Source organism: Choloepus didactylus, chromosome 16 (genome assembly GCF_015220235.1).
Source record: "Choloepus didactylus isolate mChoDid1 chromosome 16, mChoDid1.pri, whole genome shotgun sequence".
NCBI lineage: Eukaryota > Metazoa > Chordata > Mammalia > Pilosa > Megalonychidae > Choloepus > Choloepus didactylus.
In genome coordinates, this window is record NC_051322.1 from 34658184 (window position 1) to 34675407 (window position 17224).

The window sequence follows — 17224 nt, forward strand, 5'->3', positions numbered from 1 at the left end:
GTTGGGATTTCACCTGCAGATAATCTGAGTTTGTATAATAAAGAGCTGGAATTACCAAGGTTCTACCTTAACTCTTAGAAACATCTTATCCAGATCTTCCTCATTTGAAAGGTAGATAGTGGTTCTCTATTTTCGGCTAGAATATAATGATCAAAATCCAGTTCCTCAAGATAATATTTGTTAATTTTTTTCTTCCCACCCTACACAATTAATACATTTGTAAGGAATTTTTCTTCCAGCTAATTATCAGCTGTAGTACTTTTCTATGGTTCAAATCCTTATGGGCTAGTCCTGATTGCTAAGGATTGGATTTATTAAAACTTCCTCTCTTTAAAGGGAATTCAGAGTATTCAGAGGATACCTCTCTGCATAATGGCTGTGACAACTGGAGGGATTATGTCTGTGTATTGACCTGAGTGCTCATTCAGAAATGGGGATCACTTCATGGTTGTTTTATTCCTCCTGAGATTGGCAGGAGGCTGTGAGATAGAGATAAATGATGCGAGTGTGTGAACATCTTTACTAGAGACTGAACGGTCATCCTGAAGAGAGCTTCTCAGAAGCTGGTACAATTGGTCTTTTAGAGATTCTGGTGGGGAAGTTTTTCTTTCAGAGTGGTCTGTCCTGAGAGGGAAGTCTTTTTTACAGTAGGTTTATTGTATTTAATCCCAGAGATGTAATGTCTCTGGCTTCTGGTTAGCACTCACTAAATGTTGAGTGAATTCAAGAACTTGTGGAGTAGGTGAGAATGTTGAAAGTGCTGCTGAAACAGAAAAAGGCTATGGGGAGGAAGGCACTCTGTGGATTGTCTGGATCAGTGGTTGTTCAATGTATATCAGAATCACCTGTGCAACTTTAAACACTTATGTAGGCTCGCCCCCAGGCAGCCTGATGTTTTAAAAGCCTCTCAGGTCAGCAGGGATTGAAAATGCCTACTTGACCAAGTGGGGTGGGGGTGGGGGGAGAAAGATAACAAGCTGAGGTCACAGTGGCTGAGAGATCCCAAACAGAGTTGAGAGGCTATCCTGGAGGTTTCTCTTATGCAAGCTCCAGCTAGACATCCCAAATGGCTACAGTATACTATGCCCTTACCAAAAGTAGTCCCCAAATACCTAGGTCCCTACCTGAGATTCTATAAAAGATGCACTCAATAAGTTTTATCATTCAGAAACTTAAATCCAGAGTGTTCCTATACCAGACAAGTCCTAAAACCCAGAGGAAACAGCCTCTTTAAGATCACCTATCAGATGTGGCCCGCCTTCCCCATTCTGTCGACACCTGCTTTCAGTATGAGCAAGTTAGGGTGCTCACTGCCTAGACACTCCTGAAGATGGAGAAGGAGATTAAGTGAGAGGAAGGGATGGCAACAAACAAGATAAGATTTAACGAAGGTCTATGAATACTGAAACTTTATATAATTATGTATATATTTTTGGATGCTGGGGTGTTGGAATGGCTGGAAGGAGGTAAATGACATGATGGAACTGTAGCCTACAGCATCCTTTGGGATTTGCTCTATAGCTGCTCCTTGAATTGTGCCTTGAAGTTCTTCACCTTTCCGTATACACCTTGTATTGCATAATAAGGAAAGAACTGAAACTGTGGAACTGTAACCCATAACAGTTTTTTACCTATATGACTGCTTGTTGAGCTGTACATCAAGACAATACTTTTCTGTATGTATGTTACATTTTATAATGATGGGAATGGATGAAGTTGTGGAACTGTGACACATGACATTCTTTGAAATTTGCCCTCTAACTACTTGTGAAATCATACTTTGAAAGTTATCACTGTTATGTATATATGTTAAAGTTCATAATTAAAAAAAAAAGTCTCTTAGGTGATTCTAATGTGTAGCCAGAGTGAAGAACTACTCGGAGTTTCTGAGGCTCTTGTTTTTCACCACTTTGAACCCATAAAAGGCTAAGTATGAAGTGGCTTAAAGAAATTATGAATGAATTGCATTAGTTCCTTATTGAAATTGAGGTGTTATATTCTTCAGAATCTCTGGATCTTCTTATAGCATTCCTTTTTCAATGTAGAATGCCTTGATTTCTAAGATGACTTGAATGCTCTGTATTAGGGAAAAAAAACACAAAAATTTCTCCTATGTAATCCCTGTGTGTCTATTTTTATTTTTAGCTTGCTTTCAGCAGCACTTACTGACAACACAACTTTAGTCATCCATAACAAATTCTAGTTGCTTCCTGATAATTCTGTTAAGTGTTAGAGTAACTTGGACACTGTTCTTTAATTGATGTTGTTAAAGCACTGAGCTTTAGCATAAGATCTCCACTTTAGAGGAGTGGTTTTTTAAAAACCTTCTTTGGGATGGAAACTTAATGAGAGAACTTTCACCCATGAAAGAACAAACATGACTCAGGTACACATTAGATGGTGCCTGCAATTTCGGGGGATTTACAGCTCATTTGTGGACCTGAACCTGTGAATCTCTCTCTCTTGGAGGAAAAGTTCTTGAAGACCCATATGCAAATACCACATGTATTGAGACCTGTGATAATTTAGCTCCTGTAAGTCTAGAGCATGGGTGTGATCTGATCAAACCAGCCAATGTGATTTTGTCTCTTTTCCCTTAGGATGAAGACCCTGAGACTAGTTGGATTCTCCTTAATGAAGATGACTTGGTTATGCTTTTATCACAGTTTCCATTTCATGAGCTTTTTCAGCATCTTCTTGGGTTTAAAGCAAAAGGTAGGTTAATTTCTTTTGTCATATGTGAAATATAGTAGTGGCAAGCTCAAACATGGGGCCTCAGCATCAAGTCTTACTTCTTTGCAGGCTCTTGATTGAGAAGTGACTACATCACCTTGATAAGTTTCCTTCCTTTCTCTGTGGTTGTAATTTCCCACTTACTGCTTAAATGTGAGAAGGCCAAATAACTTGCACATTGCCTCTGATGATTAAGTTCATGTGCCATCTTGGCTAGGTTATGGTGTCCAGTTGTTTGGTCAAGCAAGCAGTGGCCTGATTGTTACTATGAGGGTAGTTCGTGGATTTAAATTATCATGCAGTTTCTTCACTCTATGGCTGATTACATCTGCAGTCAACAAAGGAGATTGCCTTCAGCAATGAGAATAGTCTCATCCAATCAATTGAAGGGCCTTACAGGGAGAACTGATGATTTCAGCAATCAGAAAGAATTTCTCTCTCTACTTCAGCCAGCCAGCTTTTCCTGGGAAATTAATCGGAAACTTCTTTGGAGTTCCCAGTCCCCACAGACACATGAGCCAATTCCTATAATAAGCCTCATATTTATATACATGCACATGTACATATAATATACATATATCCTGTTGGTTCTGTTTCTTTGAAGCATCCTAATACATTGCTGAACTTGGATATAGGAGCCTGATAATGGGGATTAATTCTTATTGACTTTGCTTCTTTGATACTCTCATTTGCTCATTGAAACATTTACACCTGATTCCTTTGGTGTTTTCCATATTAATTATATTTTTTTCCTTTTCACTTCTTAACTTCTAGGTGATTATTTTCCTGAAACAACAAGACCTCAAGAAATGATGAGAATTTTTGCCTTTGCCAACTCATTAGTGGAACTTCTGGCAGTAGGTTTAGAAACCTTTAATAGAGCACGCTATAGGCAGTTTGTGAAACGAATTGGCTATTTGATCAGGTAATGTTGCCTTTAACACATCCACCTCTATTTCCTTTTGCACTGGTTGAACAAAGGCACTGCATAATTGGAGATGATGGTCATTGCAGTGGTATACTTTTGTTTCATTTTTCATAAAAGTAAGATTCTTTTTTTACACCATCTACTCAATGGGAATTTTGTAAATGCTTTTCATTTGGTTAATTATCTCAAATTTAAGTAGGTTGCTAGATTACTTCCTTGAGTCCAGATCCTCACAGCTGCTGCTGGGTTGAACTCTGGGCCAGAGAAAAGTGGTCATGGAAAATGCATGTTCTTTCCCCTTCCTGTGCTCTCTGTTCTCTCCTACCTTGTAGTTTTTGCCCTGGAATTGGAATTTAGTTATGGAAAATTGGCAGTAGCCCTTTTGGGTCTTTGCTTTCCTTTTTTCGCTCTTATTTATTCTTATTCCAATTTCTATTAAATACCACTTAAAAATTGCAAAGACTTGTCAATGTATTTTTGACTACTATGCTTGAACTGGGAAAGCAGTATCATTTATTTGAAAAGTGGGTTTATGTTTTTATGGTCAGGTATTTGAATAAACCTTGATAATATTCATTGCTTTTCTTTGAATTTTATAGCCTCTTTTTTTTTTTAATCTTCATTTTATTGAGATATATTCACATACCACGCAGTCATACAAAACAAATCGTACTTTCGATTGTTCACAGTACCATTACATAGTTGTACATTCATCACCTAAATCAATCCCTGACACCTTCATTAGCACACACACAAAAATAACAAGAATAATAATTAGAGTGAAAAAGAGCAATTGAAGTAAAAAAGAACACTGGGTCTGTTTGTTTCCTTCCCCTATTTTTCTACTCATCCATCCATAAACTAGACAAAGCGGAGTGTGGTCCTTATGGCTTTCCCAATCCCATTGTCACCCCTCATAAGCTACATTTTTATACAACTGTCTTCGAGATTCATGGGTTCTGGGTTGTAGTTTGATAGTTTCAGATATCCACCACCAGCTACCCCAATTCTCCAGAACCTAAAAAGGGTTGTCTAAAGTGTGCGTAAGAGTGCCCACCAGAGTGACCTCTCGGCTCCTTTTGGAATCTCTCTGCTACTGAAGCTTATTTCATTTCCTTTCACATCCCCCTTTTGGTCAAGAAGATGTTCTCCGTCCCACGATGCCAGGTCTACATTCCTCCCCGGGAGTCATAGTCCACGTTGCCAGGGAGATTCACTCCCCTGGGTGTCTGATCCCACGTAGGGGGGAGGGCAGTGATTTCACCTTTCAAGTTGGCTTAGCCAGAGAGAGAGGGCCACATCTGAGCAACAAAGAGGCATTCGGGAGGAGGATATAGCCTCTTTTTGGATCATGAATTTTTCTTTCTTTACTGAATCATCCCCTTCAGCAGATTATTTCTTCCATCCAAAATAATAATAAAAACCAAACTTAAACCTCCTTCCCTCCCTGCTTGTATTTCCAAAACAAAATTGATTTTAATTTATTTTAGATGTGTGTGTGTGTGTGTGTTTGTATCAGCTTTATAAAATCAGGTGAATGATTACGGAATGCTTGGAAAGGCTGGAGGTCACTTTTAAGCTCTAGTCCTTTAGAAAGGGTTGTGAAAATGAGAAGATGGGAGGAGAAATGGGTGGTGACTTGAAGAGTAAGTTCTTAAAAGCCAAATGCCTGTCTACGTGTTATTATTAGAAGTTCAGCTATTAGTTTTCTGATTCTGCTTGGTAAATAAGTCCATAAATAAAATCTACCCTTGGGCTCACATATAGGCTATAGGATTGAGTGCTTACTATGTGCCAGGAAGGTGCCTTTTCATTTTCATCTCTCAGTAGCTATAGGGAAGATAATGTTATTATTGTTTTCAGATTAAAATTCAGCATTTACCATATTATTTCTATGTACTAGTAGTGAGTAGTGTGGTATACTATGTTATGCTTCCTTTCTTGGTTTTGACACCTTGGTTTTTTTTTATATATTGCAGATTCTTCTCAAACCTTCTTTATTGTGGAACAGTTTTCTCTCTATTTTTACTTGAACTTGTCACGGTTTGGCTTATGCCAGCACTACCCAAATAGCTCTTATGAAAGGTGCTAATGAACTTTGTGTTACTATAAACAGTAGTCAATTCTAAATCTTCATGCTACTTGACATCTGTTACATAGTTCACATAGCAGCCTTTCACATAGTTAATCACTTTCTCCTTAAAACGTTTTCTTTGCTTGGCTTCCAGGATGCCACACTTTCTCTGGTTTCTCTTCCATTTCACTGGTTCTTCATTTTCTGCCTCCTTGTTTGTTTCATTCTCACCTCCTAGAACTCTTAATGCTGAAGTGTCTCAGGACTCAGACCATGGACCTCTTTTCTTTATCCAAAACTCATGTCTTAGGATTGCATCCATTCTCATGTCTTTAAATTCTCAGAGTTAAATTTCCAGCCTCTGCTTCTCATAAACTTGGGTATTGAGCTGTCGCCTCAGCACTGCCACTTAGGTGGTCCATGAACATCTTAACTTGATATTCCCAAACTGAACTCTCTCTCCCCCCACCTCCCAAAATAATCTTCCCATAATCTTCCCAATTTCAGTAAATAGCAACTCTGTTCTTCTAGTTGCTCAGGCCAAAAAACTTGGTGTCATCCTAGGCTTTTCTATTTCTTTTATACCCCACATTCAGTCTAACAGCAAATTCTATAACTTCTACTTTCAAAATACCATCTTTCATCAAATCTAAAATCCTACCAATTCTAAAAATGGATTTTATGTGCCACTAAGAAATAAATGCTGCCAAATTTTGTCATATAAATTTTATTACACAGTCCAGTTTCAGAGATGTTAAAATGTGAAAGATGTACATCTTTTTGAATCATGAAATATCCCATTTCCAGAATCCAACCTCTTCTCACCATCTGCTCTACTACCACCAGAGTTCATTCACAGTCGTTTCTCACCTGATTATCACAATAGCCTCCTGACTTATCTTCCTACCTCTGCCCTTGCCCAGCCTCACCTCTCTTGCTATCCCAGTGTATTCTCAAAACTTCCAGAGTGTTCCCTTTAAACTGTGAGTCAACTCATGTCACTTTTCTGCTTAACACCCTCCTGTGCTCCCCATATCACTCAGAATAAAAGCCAGAGTCCTCACTGTGGCCTACAGAGCCCTTCATGATCTGATTTCCTGTCACCTTTCTGATTTTCTTTCTAGCCAGTCTCCCTCTCATTTACTCTGCTTTAGCACACTGGCCATGTTGCTTATTTCTCAAGTATACTGAACTCACCTAGAAGCCTTCACACTGACTGTTTCTTCTTCTTGGACGCTCTTTCCTTAGTTATGCTTGTGACTAACTCTTCACGTTCTTCAGGTCTTTACTCAAATGTCCTTCTCAGTGAGGCCTCTTCTGCTCCCAGCCAACCTCCTAACTACTGTTCCCCCCGGCTCCAGACATACCTTATTCCTCTCTGCTGCCTTATTCTTCTCTGTGTCACCTATTGTCATGTGACTGACTATATATTTTACTTTGTTTTATTTATTGTCTCTTTGACACCACTAAATCTAAGTTTCATGAGGATAAGGGTTTGGTCTTGTGTTTTTTACCCATTGCGTTACCTACAGAACCTGGAAGATAGTAGGTATTCAGTAAATATATATCAAATAGTTTGATGCTTCAAATGTAATATTAAGATGCTAATATTCAGTTGGTGAAAAGTGATGTTTTTTCTTTCCTCATGCTCAGGATGACCCTTGGTTATGTGAGTGACCACTGGGCACAGTATGTGGGTCACAACCAAGGCTCGGGATTGGACATGCAGCCCTACTCTATGGAGAAACTACAGGTTGAATTTGATGAGTTATTTTTGAGATCTGTCCTTCATGTGCTGAAAGCCAAAAGGTGAGAAGTGTGCTCATAATTTGTAAGAGATGACTCCCTGGCTAGTGAGAAAGCTTGGAGTGAAAGTCACTGACTGAAGTAATTCTTTTATAATAATATCTTCATGTATTTCATCTCTTTCTTTTCTTCGGCAAATTCTTGGCCTTAGTTTCCTTATTTTTCTGTAGTATATCCCTTGTTGGCTGAAATGATCTCTCTTTCAGGTTTCTTAAAATACCTGAAGTCTTAAAATACCCTAATTCTCATGGCTGAGTTTTGCCACCTCTGAGCTTTTGAGAGGCAGCCTTGAGCAGTGGAAAACAAGAATGAATTTGTTACACACCCAACTATAATGAGGCATAATAAGCACTTAGTAAACAGTACAAATGCTTTGCTAATTTTATTGTTCATGCTGTCTTACTTTAAGGATTTAAGGTCTAAGACTGCCATGGATTCTGGTCCCCTGTCTTGATTGTGTAAATGCTGTCTCTTGATCATGCCATCTTTGCCACCATTTTGGCCTAGGATACATTGGCAGGTGCACAGCAGTTCATCACACACTGCTTCCTGAGCCTCTAGTGAAGTGTGGAAGTGGGTTGTGCCACAGCATGGCACCCCCTACTAGGAGCTGTCAGTCAGCCTCTGACCCCTCCCCAGCTCCACTCTTGGGCTGCCAGCTCCCCCGCACATTTGTTTTCTCCTGAGCTGCCTAAACTCCCTTTTGCAATGGGACTCTTAGCTTCAACCCTTGATTTATTGTGTGTCATATGATTAGTTTGAGTCCTAGTCTGCCATTTACTTTTACCTGGGGCAAGTCACTTCATATCTCTTTCTTCAGTTGTAAAATGGAGATGATTATAAAGATTCTACCTGTTCCATTGACCTCATGGATAATTTATGAGGATGAAACAATGTAATATGTGGAAATACTTTTAAACCATAAAGGACTTTCCAAATGCAAGTGGTTTTGTCCTTGTATGCTTTCAGTTGAAGGACAGAGTAACTCCTTACATACAGAGAGATCCAACTCCTTGGCTGTCTTAGTACTCTTAGGCACTCAGAAGGCATGGGTCTAAGATACATAGAACATGGGCTTAGCAATTTATCTTTAAATTACTATAGTTACACATTCTACGTTGTCCATAAATTTGGTGGTCTTGTGAGGTATACCCAGTTCTGTACAGGAACCTGCCAGGGAGTCAGTGCAGCAGCACAGGCCCACAGGAGCCATTGTGGTGTGTGAGAAGATTCTTCCATCACTGATTGTCAGTTGTTCTTGTGCTGGCTTAGCTGAGTGGCAACACTCGCATCCTGGTTATTTGCAAGCTCTTATATTACTGAGCTGTGAACACTGCCTGTAACAATATATAGGTATTCCACAAACATGATGATTATTTTAAATTTTGTAAGTGTTGAGAGTTACTGTTCTTGAGTATGATACATTTTAGGAAATAAATTACACCAGAACCAGATATTTGAAGCCATAAAATTTAAATTTATTTGGCACTCCAGTGGAAATTTCTAAGACAGTATCTATCCCCCCAAACAAAACAAAACAAGAACAAAAATTAGACAACAAAAACCTAAGTAGGATTTTCCACATGTTTGTCATATAGGGAAATTTGTAACCTGAAATGTATACCATTTTATGACATTACTTTCAAGGCCTCTACAATTTCCCCCTGTGTTTTGGGGTCCTTTAAAACAGGGTCAGTTTCCATGTGAGGTGTTAGATAATTAATAAGATGGAAGCCTGGCCTACTTGAACTTAGTGAGTTTCTGTGCCACTTGCTCAGGAGTCTAACTGTTGCTTTTCCAGAGTCTAGGTCAATGGTGGTTTGGGCCAGCAGCATCCTGCCTAGGTTCCGTAGACAGGAATTAGGCATGCACTGATTTGTTGGTTTTCTTCATAAACTTGGTTTATTTGTAGTTGGCCAAGTTGCAGTTGTGAGCAGAATGAAGCAACAGTTTGGAGTGCCTGTTTTTTTTGTTTGTTTGTTTTGCTTTGTTTTTTTAACTTTTTTCTTTAGATTCTATTTTACTGAAATAAAATTCATCTGACACAAACTTTAAGCATTTATTGAGTGTTGGTTGTTTTCAACATACTGGTTTAGAGACTGGATAATTAAAATACAGTGTTACATACTGTTTTCTACAAAGATGAACAGGACCTGAATTCTACTTTCAAATTGCTGGGAGCCTAGTAGGGAGGACATCTGTGTACATAAGTTATAGTCACTTAAGGTGTTTCTCACTGTGTGTTTTAAGGACCACTTGGATCTGAATCACTTGAAATAAATGTAAAAAGTGCAAATTCTTGGTCCCCAGGTGAGACCTACAAAATTATTGAGAACCTGCATTTTTCACAAAGTCTCCAAGTAATTTTTATGCCCACTAAAGTGTGAGAGTCATTTATAAAAGGTATGATAATGCCAAAGTCAGGTATGGATGCAGCTCTGTGATAGTGCTGAAGAGTAAATCAGAGGAAGGATACATGAATGGAGGGATGTCATCTTGGAGGCAGGGGTTTCTCTTCAGGCGTGTTGGAATGGTTGAATATTCTGAATGCCCCGAGGGCCCTGCAGCTCTGTTGTTCTCAGCTCTATTGTGGAAGTCTTTCAGTGCTGGGTGATCAATGAGGAGTTACTGGAGGGTTTTGATTCCCCTCATATTCAGTGCGCATGCGTGTACGTGTGCACGCGTGACCCTGTACATATACTCAGACACACATATCCACAACTCAGTAGCCGCCTTTTTATCACCTGGGTTGTAAAAGGATCTTGGGTTCAGAACTGAGCTCTGCCTTTTACTACCCTCTCTGTGCCTCAGTACCCTCATGAATAAATTGGGGCTAATACTAATAATAGTACTTGCCTCAGGATTTTAGTGAGGATGGAATGAGCTGAGATCGTCTATCTGTCTATCTATGTGATTAGAATAATACCTGGCACAGAGTAAGTGCTACTTGAGTATTTGCTGTTATTGTTTTCCACTCTTGAGGTCTTTATGATAGAAACCTGTTAGAAAAATTGCCGAAGTGTGATTTAAGATGTTTTTTCCTGTCAGCGCTGGAAATTTGTCTACTTTCTCAGTGTGGTGAAGCTAATATATATAAAAAAAAATCACTCCTTTTTTAAAAAACATGCAGACTAGGCATTTGGCTGTTTATGTCTGAGATGCCCTTTGGGACGCTGTCGGTCCAGATGCTCTGGAAACTCTTCTACCTCATGCACCAGGCGGAGAGTGGGCACCTGGAGAGCCTCTGCACTGCCCTCCAGCCTGCCTACTGCAAGAAGCAACTACAAGGTACAGCCTCGCCCGGCCTGGCTTTTTGAAAAATAAGTGTCATCCATCCCTTCCTACCTTTATGTGCTTTTTCTTTTCAATGATTTATTCTTTTTGCTTTTAGAATACTAAGAGAGACTATGTTACTTTGTGTACTCATGTGTAATCATTTTGAAATTTGAGAGGCTGCTTAGTTGTCTTGATTTATTAGAGAGCATTTGGCATATTCTAAATCCAAATTTGATTAGTCCTAAACTGTGTCAATAAACACTATATTCTAGCTTTTAAGAAGCATATTTTTGCATGTGTGTATGAAATTAATTTACAGTCAGATAAACAAACGTGTATTAATTGTCTAGACATTTTTCAAGATTTTTTTTGCCCATTTGCTCCAGTAATATCTTGTATAACATTTTTGAAGTTGTAATTTTTAAGTCAACTAAGTAAAGATGTAAATAGGTGCATTTAAAAAGAATTAAAACCTTTAATGTCATACCAGCATTCAACTAAAAGGTGTTGTTTGCTTTTGTTATAATGTTAAAAATGAGAAAAATCAGGTTAAATAATATTTAATTGGATGTATATTCTCATTATTTTTAAGAAATACCCTGTACATTAGAACAAAAATCTGGTAGAAAACAAACCAAAATGCTAACAGGATTTTAAAAATGCCACGAGAATATTCTGTTTTCTAAATTTTTGAATGTCTGTATCATTTAAAAGAAAACAGTAAATTTGAAAAACTTGAAAGATTAATGAGCTTCTATTTGCAAGGTGATTTCTGAAGATATTCATGATTTTTTCTTCTCCATTTCCCTCTCTTTCTCTCTTCACTCTCTGCTTCTGTTTTTCTTCTCTTTTTGGGTCGTGTCTAAATCTGCTTTTGTCTTTCTGTTTTTCTTTTTTCTTTTTGTCCTTTTAGTGGTAGTTCTGGACTCAGGTCCTTCACATTGTTTTGCTTCATAAAATGCTTCTACTGTGCTGGGGGAGAGGGTTACAGTAGTCGTACCTGAGCTTTCAAGTGAGTGGGGTGAGAGTTTCACGGCCCTTGCCTGTTTCCCTGGCGGCTAATTCTGTGGGTGAAATAGTTAACACTGAAAAAGGCGTTTCCTTTGGAAGTGCCTGAGATGGACAGCAGCACTCCTTTACACAGTGGAGTCTTGGCTCGGTCTTCTGCATATCTTCATCTCTTTTCAGTGTGTACTTAACTGTCTGCTGGACTGTGCTAAGCACTTTGTGGCAGATGTAGCTGTTTAACAAATCAGCTCTGTAATGGATGTGATGGAGGCTCAGCCCGGCCTCCCCAGGGAACTTGGGATCCTGCCATTGGAAGTTAGCTCTGGGCTCCAGCTCTCTCTCCAGCCCTCTCATGGCCTGTATGGTCTGGCATACAGGTTACTGTAACAGGGTAGAGGAGTGTCACCTGCTTATTAGGTTCTAACCTTGAGGGTGGGGCCTTTGCAAAATTTAATCCTCCTGCTCTGATTTGCCATTTGTTGAACTCATTTGCTTAATCTTTCCTATACCCAATTTTGTTGAGAGGCTTAATTTTTATTGTGTTTATGAAAGATTAAAACTTTTTGTTTTACCTTGGTTTTATATTTTCTAAATATGAAAAGTTCTTATTCTTTGTAGCCAGTTCTTATTTACCTGTGGTAATGGGAACAGGGTGAGCCTGAAATTACAGATAGTCCCTAATAATTGAATATTAACTTTTAATTTTAATATTTTCTAAATAGCAGACCTCATAATAGTGAGTATTAAAAATTGGCCCATTTTAATTTGGCATCTTTTTGCTTGTTTCTAATATCAAAATCCCCACCCCCACCCAATGATATGACTAAAAGTGGAGTCAAACAAATTTGATGATAAAGAAATGTAGAATAGTGTTCATTCAGCTTTGATTCCTCAAAGCTGTTGCCATATCTTGTTCCTCCTTAATGTTAATGTTTTAATATTAAGCTAATTAGAAAGTTAACTCTTTTTCCCATTTGTTCTTTTTATAGAATTCTTTAAAATATAAGGCCTACCTTATATTTTGATATATACCTTGAAATACTATAAATTAGCATGATGATTCCAGTTTTATTATTCTGAGACTTCTCTGTAGTAATTTCCATTATAAACTGAATTTGGGGATGGGAAATGAAAATTGGTTTGGTAAGTGTCCCTTGGAGTTCTTTTGAAAGTACAGGAAATTTGATGAAGTACCTTTGATTTCTCAAATGTGTAAGCATGTAAAAAGAATTGTTGGCTTGCTGCTTTCTTAGTGTGAAAGGTAACCATCAGGGGATTTTTTTTTTTCTTTTAAAACAGGCTTTTTCTGGCATGTATTTCAAATTTGTTTGTCAGTACTGCCACCTGGTGAAAAAAAATATATCATCACTTACATGGCATCTTTGGATAAATAGGCAAAACATGTTATATACTGTTTATTTCAGCCCCCTGTGTTTCATTTGTGGTTATAATCAATTTCTTGCCACAAATTTTCATTAGCACAATCCTCTTTTGTTTTGAATGCCCCGTTTGTGCCAAGCAGTTTGCTAATCTTTGCAGTTTTCATTCACTAGAGTCTTCTTTCATTTGGCTGACAGTTATCAAGTAGCATCTGTGTGCCTGGCATTGGCAGTACTGCCTCTGAAGGTAGATCACCCAGTGACAATAGCAGTGCTCGCAGTTACCATGACATTCCATTTAATCCTAAATAACCTTTTGAGTCAGGCAAGGAAACTGAGGCTTGGAGGCGTTAAAAGTCTCCTCTGAGGCTACATTGTCTTTAGAGTTTATTGGAATTTCAGACACTGTCTGGTCCAGCCCCCTTCCTGATGCTTGTAGAAATCCTTTCTGAGACAAAGAACTTTTATATTTTTAAATAATTCTAAATGTCTTTTAATTTTAAATCCTCTGTTAAAGTAATTTAAAATGATATAATTTATTCTTTCCCCTTGTTAATTTTCTTGATATGAACTTACAGACCCGGAACATTTTGTGAACTTTGAGAAGTGTCTTTCTTCCATGAATAGCTCAGAAGAGATTTGCCTTCTGACTACATTTGCTCAGATGGCTCAAGCCAGAAGAACTGATGTAGATGAAGACTTCATAAAAATCATTGTTCTGGAGATATTTGAGGTTAGAGTATTAAGTTTAGAAATCATGTAAAAATGTTTTCTTGTGAGTTGTCTACCCATTGATTCTTTTGGGATTGCTTTTTAAAAATATGTGACTACTTAGCTATTGTCTGTGTCCTTGGAAGAGGATAGAGATCAAAGTAACATAAGTTTGCTGTAAAGAATATAAAAACATGAATTATAACCATTCAGTTTCTCCCTACCATTTCTTGACAGCTGATGGGTAAATTTTAGTAAGGAATAGACCATTTGGCACAGCCACCTCTCATTGTAAATTTTATAATGTCTGTTTTCCTGCCCCCCCCCCCAAACTCTACTACTCCACCTCTACCAGTAACACGGAAAACTGGTTTCCAAGCGAATTTTTGAGATGGTAGAAAGAATATTGAACCTAGAGTTAGAAGACATGGGTTTTGTTTTAACTTTGTCATTAATTGCTCATCTCATATCAGAAAAGATACCTTACTATTCTGTGTCTCAGTTTCCTAATCTTAAAATAATGGGGCTTTAGTAAGATAATTGCTTTCTTAATCTTTTCACTCAGTCATCCCTAATTATAGAGATGACCTTTGGACTCCTTAGTGTCTGGGATATAGCCCAAAGTGGCTACCATAACTTTCATTGGGAGTTTTGTGTGTGTGTGTGTATGTGTGTGTGTGTGTGTGTGTGTATACTTTAAAAAGCACATTTTCTGCTTTAGGCTGTCATTTATCAGTTTTTCTTAATAAAAAATATTTCCTCCAAACTATTCAAGTAAAATTATGTTACAAGTTTATTCTCCTCCTCTGAGTACTACAGTTTGAGAATGACTGAATTAGATGATCTAAAGTTCCTTCCAGGATTAGCTGCACTATTAAGCTGTTCCGTTAGGAACATACATGAGGTTATGCATGAGGTTAAGGCCTAGATGGATCTGGAATTCCATATTATCTTCATGGTCTGGAAAAATTGAGGAGAGGAGAGGTGCATTAAAGGTATTACACATGCATAAATGGTATTCTTTAGATCTTTTGCTGAACATTTATGCCCTTGAATAATATTTCAGTTCTTTTTAACCAGGACTCACAGTAAAAATGACAGTCCACTATACATTTTGATTGTGTGTATGTGTAACTGAAGCAATATTTGCTCTTACGATTATGCATGTTCACATTTTTTCTATATTATTCTACTCTGTTAATTTTCTGTTCTATTCCATTGTACTAAAAAATGCTGATCACTGACATTAATGGATTGCAGTATGTAGTTTGGAAGACATTGTTCAAGAAAAAGCATTGATGTTTTAAAAGCTCTGTAGTTGGGGATCTTATTTTGTAGGAGAGAATATGTATTTTCATGAAATGCATTTTATTTTCATCCTGTTAATGATTTCCTCAAATTTAGAGAAGTTTTAAGACCAAAGGGGCTATTTTATCGCTATTTTATCCCACCTTCCAGTCCTCAGGGTAGACAGATTGCTCTTAAATTCTGACATCTTTTTGAACATGCTGTGAACTGGGGCTTAATGTATGGTTGTTTCTGCTTTATTAAAAAAACCTCAAATAAATTATGGACATATGCTTTGATTCATAATTGGTATTAAAAGTAACTTTTTTCTTTCCTTCCTTCCTTCCTTCCCTTCCTCCCTCTCCTCCTCCTCCTCCTCCTCCTGCTCCTTCTTTTGCCTTTTAGGTATCTTATATCACCCTGTCCACCAGAGAAACTTTTTCAAAAGTTGGTAGAGAGCTTTTAGGAGCCATCACAGCTGTTCACCCAGAGATAATTTCTGTCCTTTTGGATAGAGTTCAAGAAACCATTGACCAGGTTGGCATGGTAAGAGCACTGATATTTTTGTTTTGTTTTTGTTTTTTAAAATTCCAAAGTAATAGATTAATAAAAAAAAATAGGAAGGTTGTTAGGAGTGACTGTGTCACTTAGGGCACAACAGGTTGAAGAGACTAACATTTTGTGTGCCTCTCACCATCCTACTCAGAATTTGCTGCTTCTTATAAAAAGCTATGAATTGTTTCTCTTAGATCTCAGAATTGATCTTTCTGCCTCTTTCAATAACAGCTTTTACTTTAATTAGAGCCTTTAGTTAATTCACAGTTTTTATTTCATAATTTTGTTTGGGTTTCATAATTCTCATATTTCCTACTAGGAAGAAGCAATTGATTAAGAAAGAAAGCTTTCTTTTATCAATCAAAAACAAAATTAAAAGTAGTAATTTAATTGAGCCAGACACAGACATCATTTTTTTCTGTATTTTGTCAGAATCCTTTTGCAATCTTTATATAGTTTTTAAAACAGCCTTATTGAGGTATCATTCATATGTGATACAATTCATCTATTTAAAGTATGCAATTCAGTGGTTTTTAGTATATTTACAGATACATACAACCATCTGCATAGTCAAATTTTAAACATTTTCTTCACTTCAAAAATAAACCCCATACCCTTTTGCTATCATTGTATCATCCTCCTATCCTGTGTACAGCCCCACCCCAAACCCTCTGCCCCATCCCTAATCAACCACAAATCTATTATCTTTCTGTAGGCATTTGCCTATTTTGGACATGTCATATAAATGGAGTTGTATAATATGTGGTCTTTTTGTGACTGACTTTTTTCACTTAGTATATGTTTTCAGGGTTCATCCATATTGTAGCAATAAAGGTTTTCTTCATCATCTGTTTGTAAGTCTAAAATGGGTGAGTTCTTCTAATGGCAGATGGTCATATATCATAACTTCAACAGGAATGTTTAAAGTATATTTCTCTATGAGCCTATATTTGGGCAAAGAGCCCTTCCATCTTGAAGTTATTGTATTATTCCTGTAGAATAGATGACTGATAACTCTGACTGGGTTGTCACATTCATAAGTGGGTACATGCTAACGAAAGATTCGTTATGAAACATTTTATTTTGAAATGAAGAATAAATGATGTATCATGCTTTCCTAGAAAAAATACATGGTACTTTTTCCTTTTGAGAGAAACATTTTATCCTGGTGAGATAGGCTTATGTTGAAATGAAAGTTCAATGCAGAAGCAAGTTTTTGGTTGTTCCATTTTGAGCGATCATCTAAATGGAATGAATTTCAGAGAAATATGTGGTGGGCCATATGAGTCTTTTCGGTTTGAAGAAGCTCATGACCTTTTACTCTCAAGTGTTTTTCTGATTTGGCCATGCTTACATTTCTAATTTGGTCATAATATTTGTCGTAGTAAACAGTGTCCAGAGATAGGCTTAACTTTAAATGTAAACATTGGAAGCATGATGTTTTTCAGAGCGTGTTTTCTATAAGAT

General features: G+C 37.5%; 1 protein-coding gene across 1 annotated transcript in view; it reads left to right on the forward strand.

The window, feature by feature from the left end:
- EPG5 (ectopic P-granules autophagy protein 5 homolog) overlaps positions 1-17224 on the forward strand; it is a 128693-nt gene that overhangs the window by 22496 nt on the left and 88973 nt on the right. The window contains exons 8-13 of the mRNA XM_037805516.1: positions 2601-2715; positions 3508-3658; positions 7389-7544; positions 10672-10829; positions 13783-13937; positions 15608-15748. Coding sequence (XP_037661444.1) covers positions 2601-2715; positions 3508-3658; positions 7389-7544; positions 10672-10829; positions 13783-13937; positions 15608-15748 — 876 coding nt within the window. The remainder of the gene's footprint in view (positions 1-2600; positions 2716-3507; positions 3659-7388; positions 7545-10671; positions 10830-13782; positions 13938-15607; positions 15749-17224) is intronic.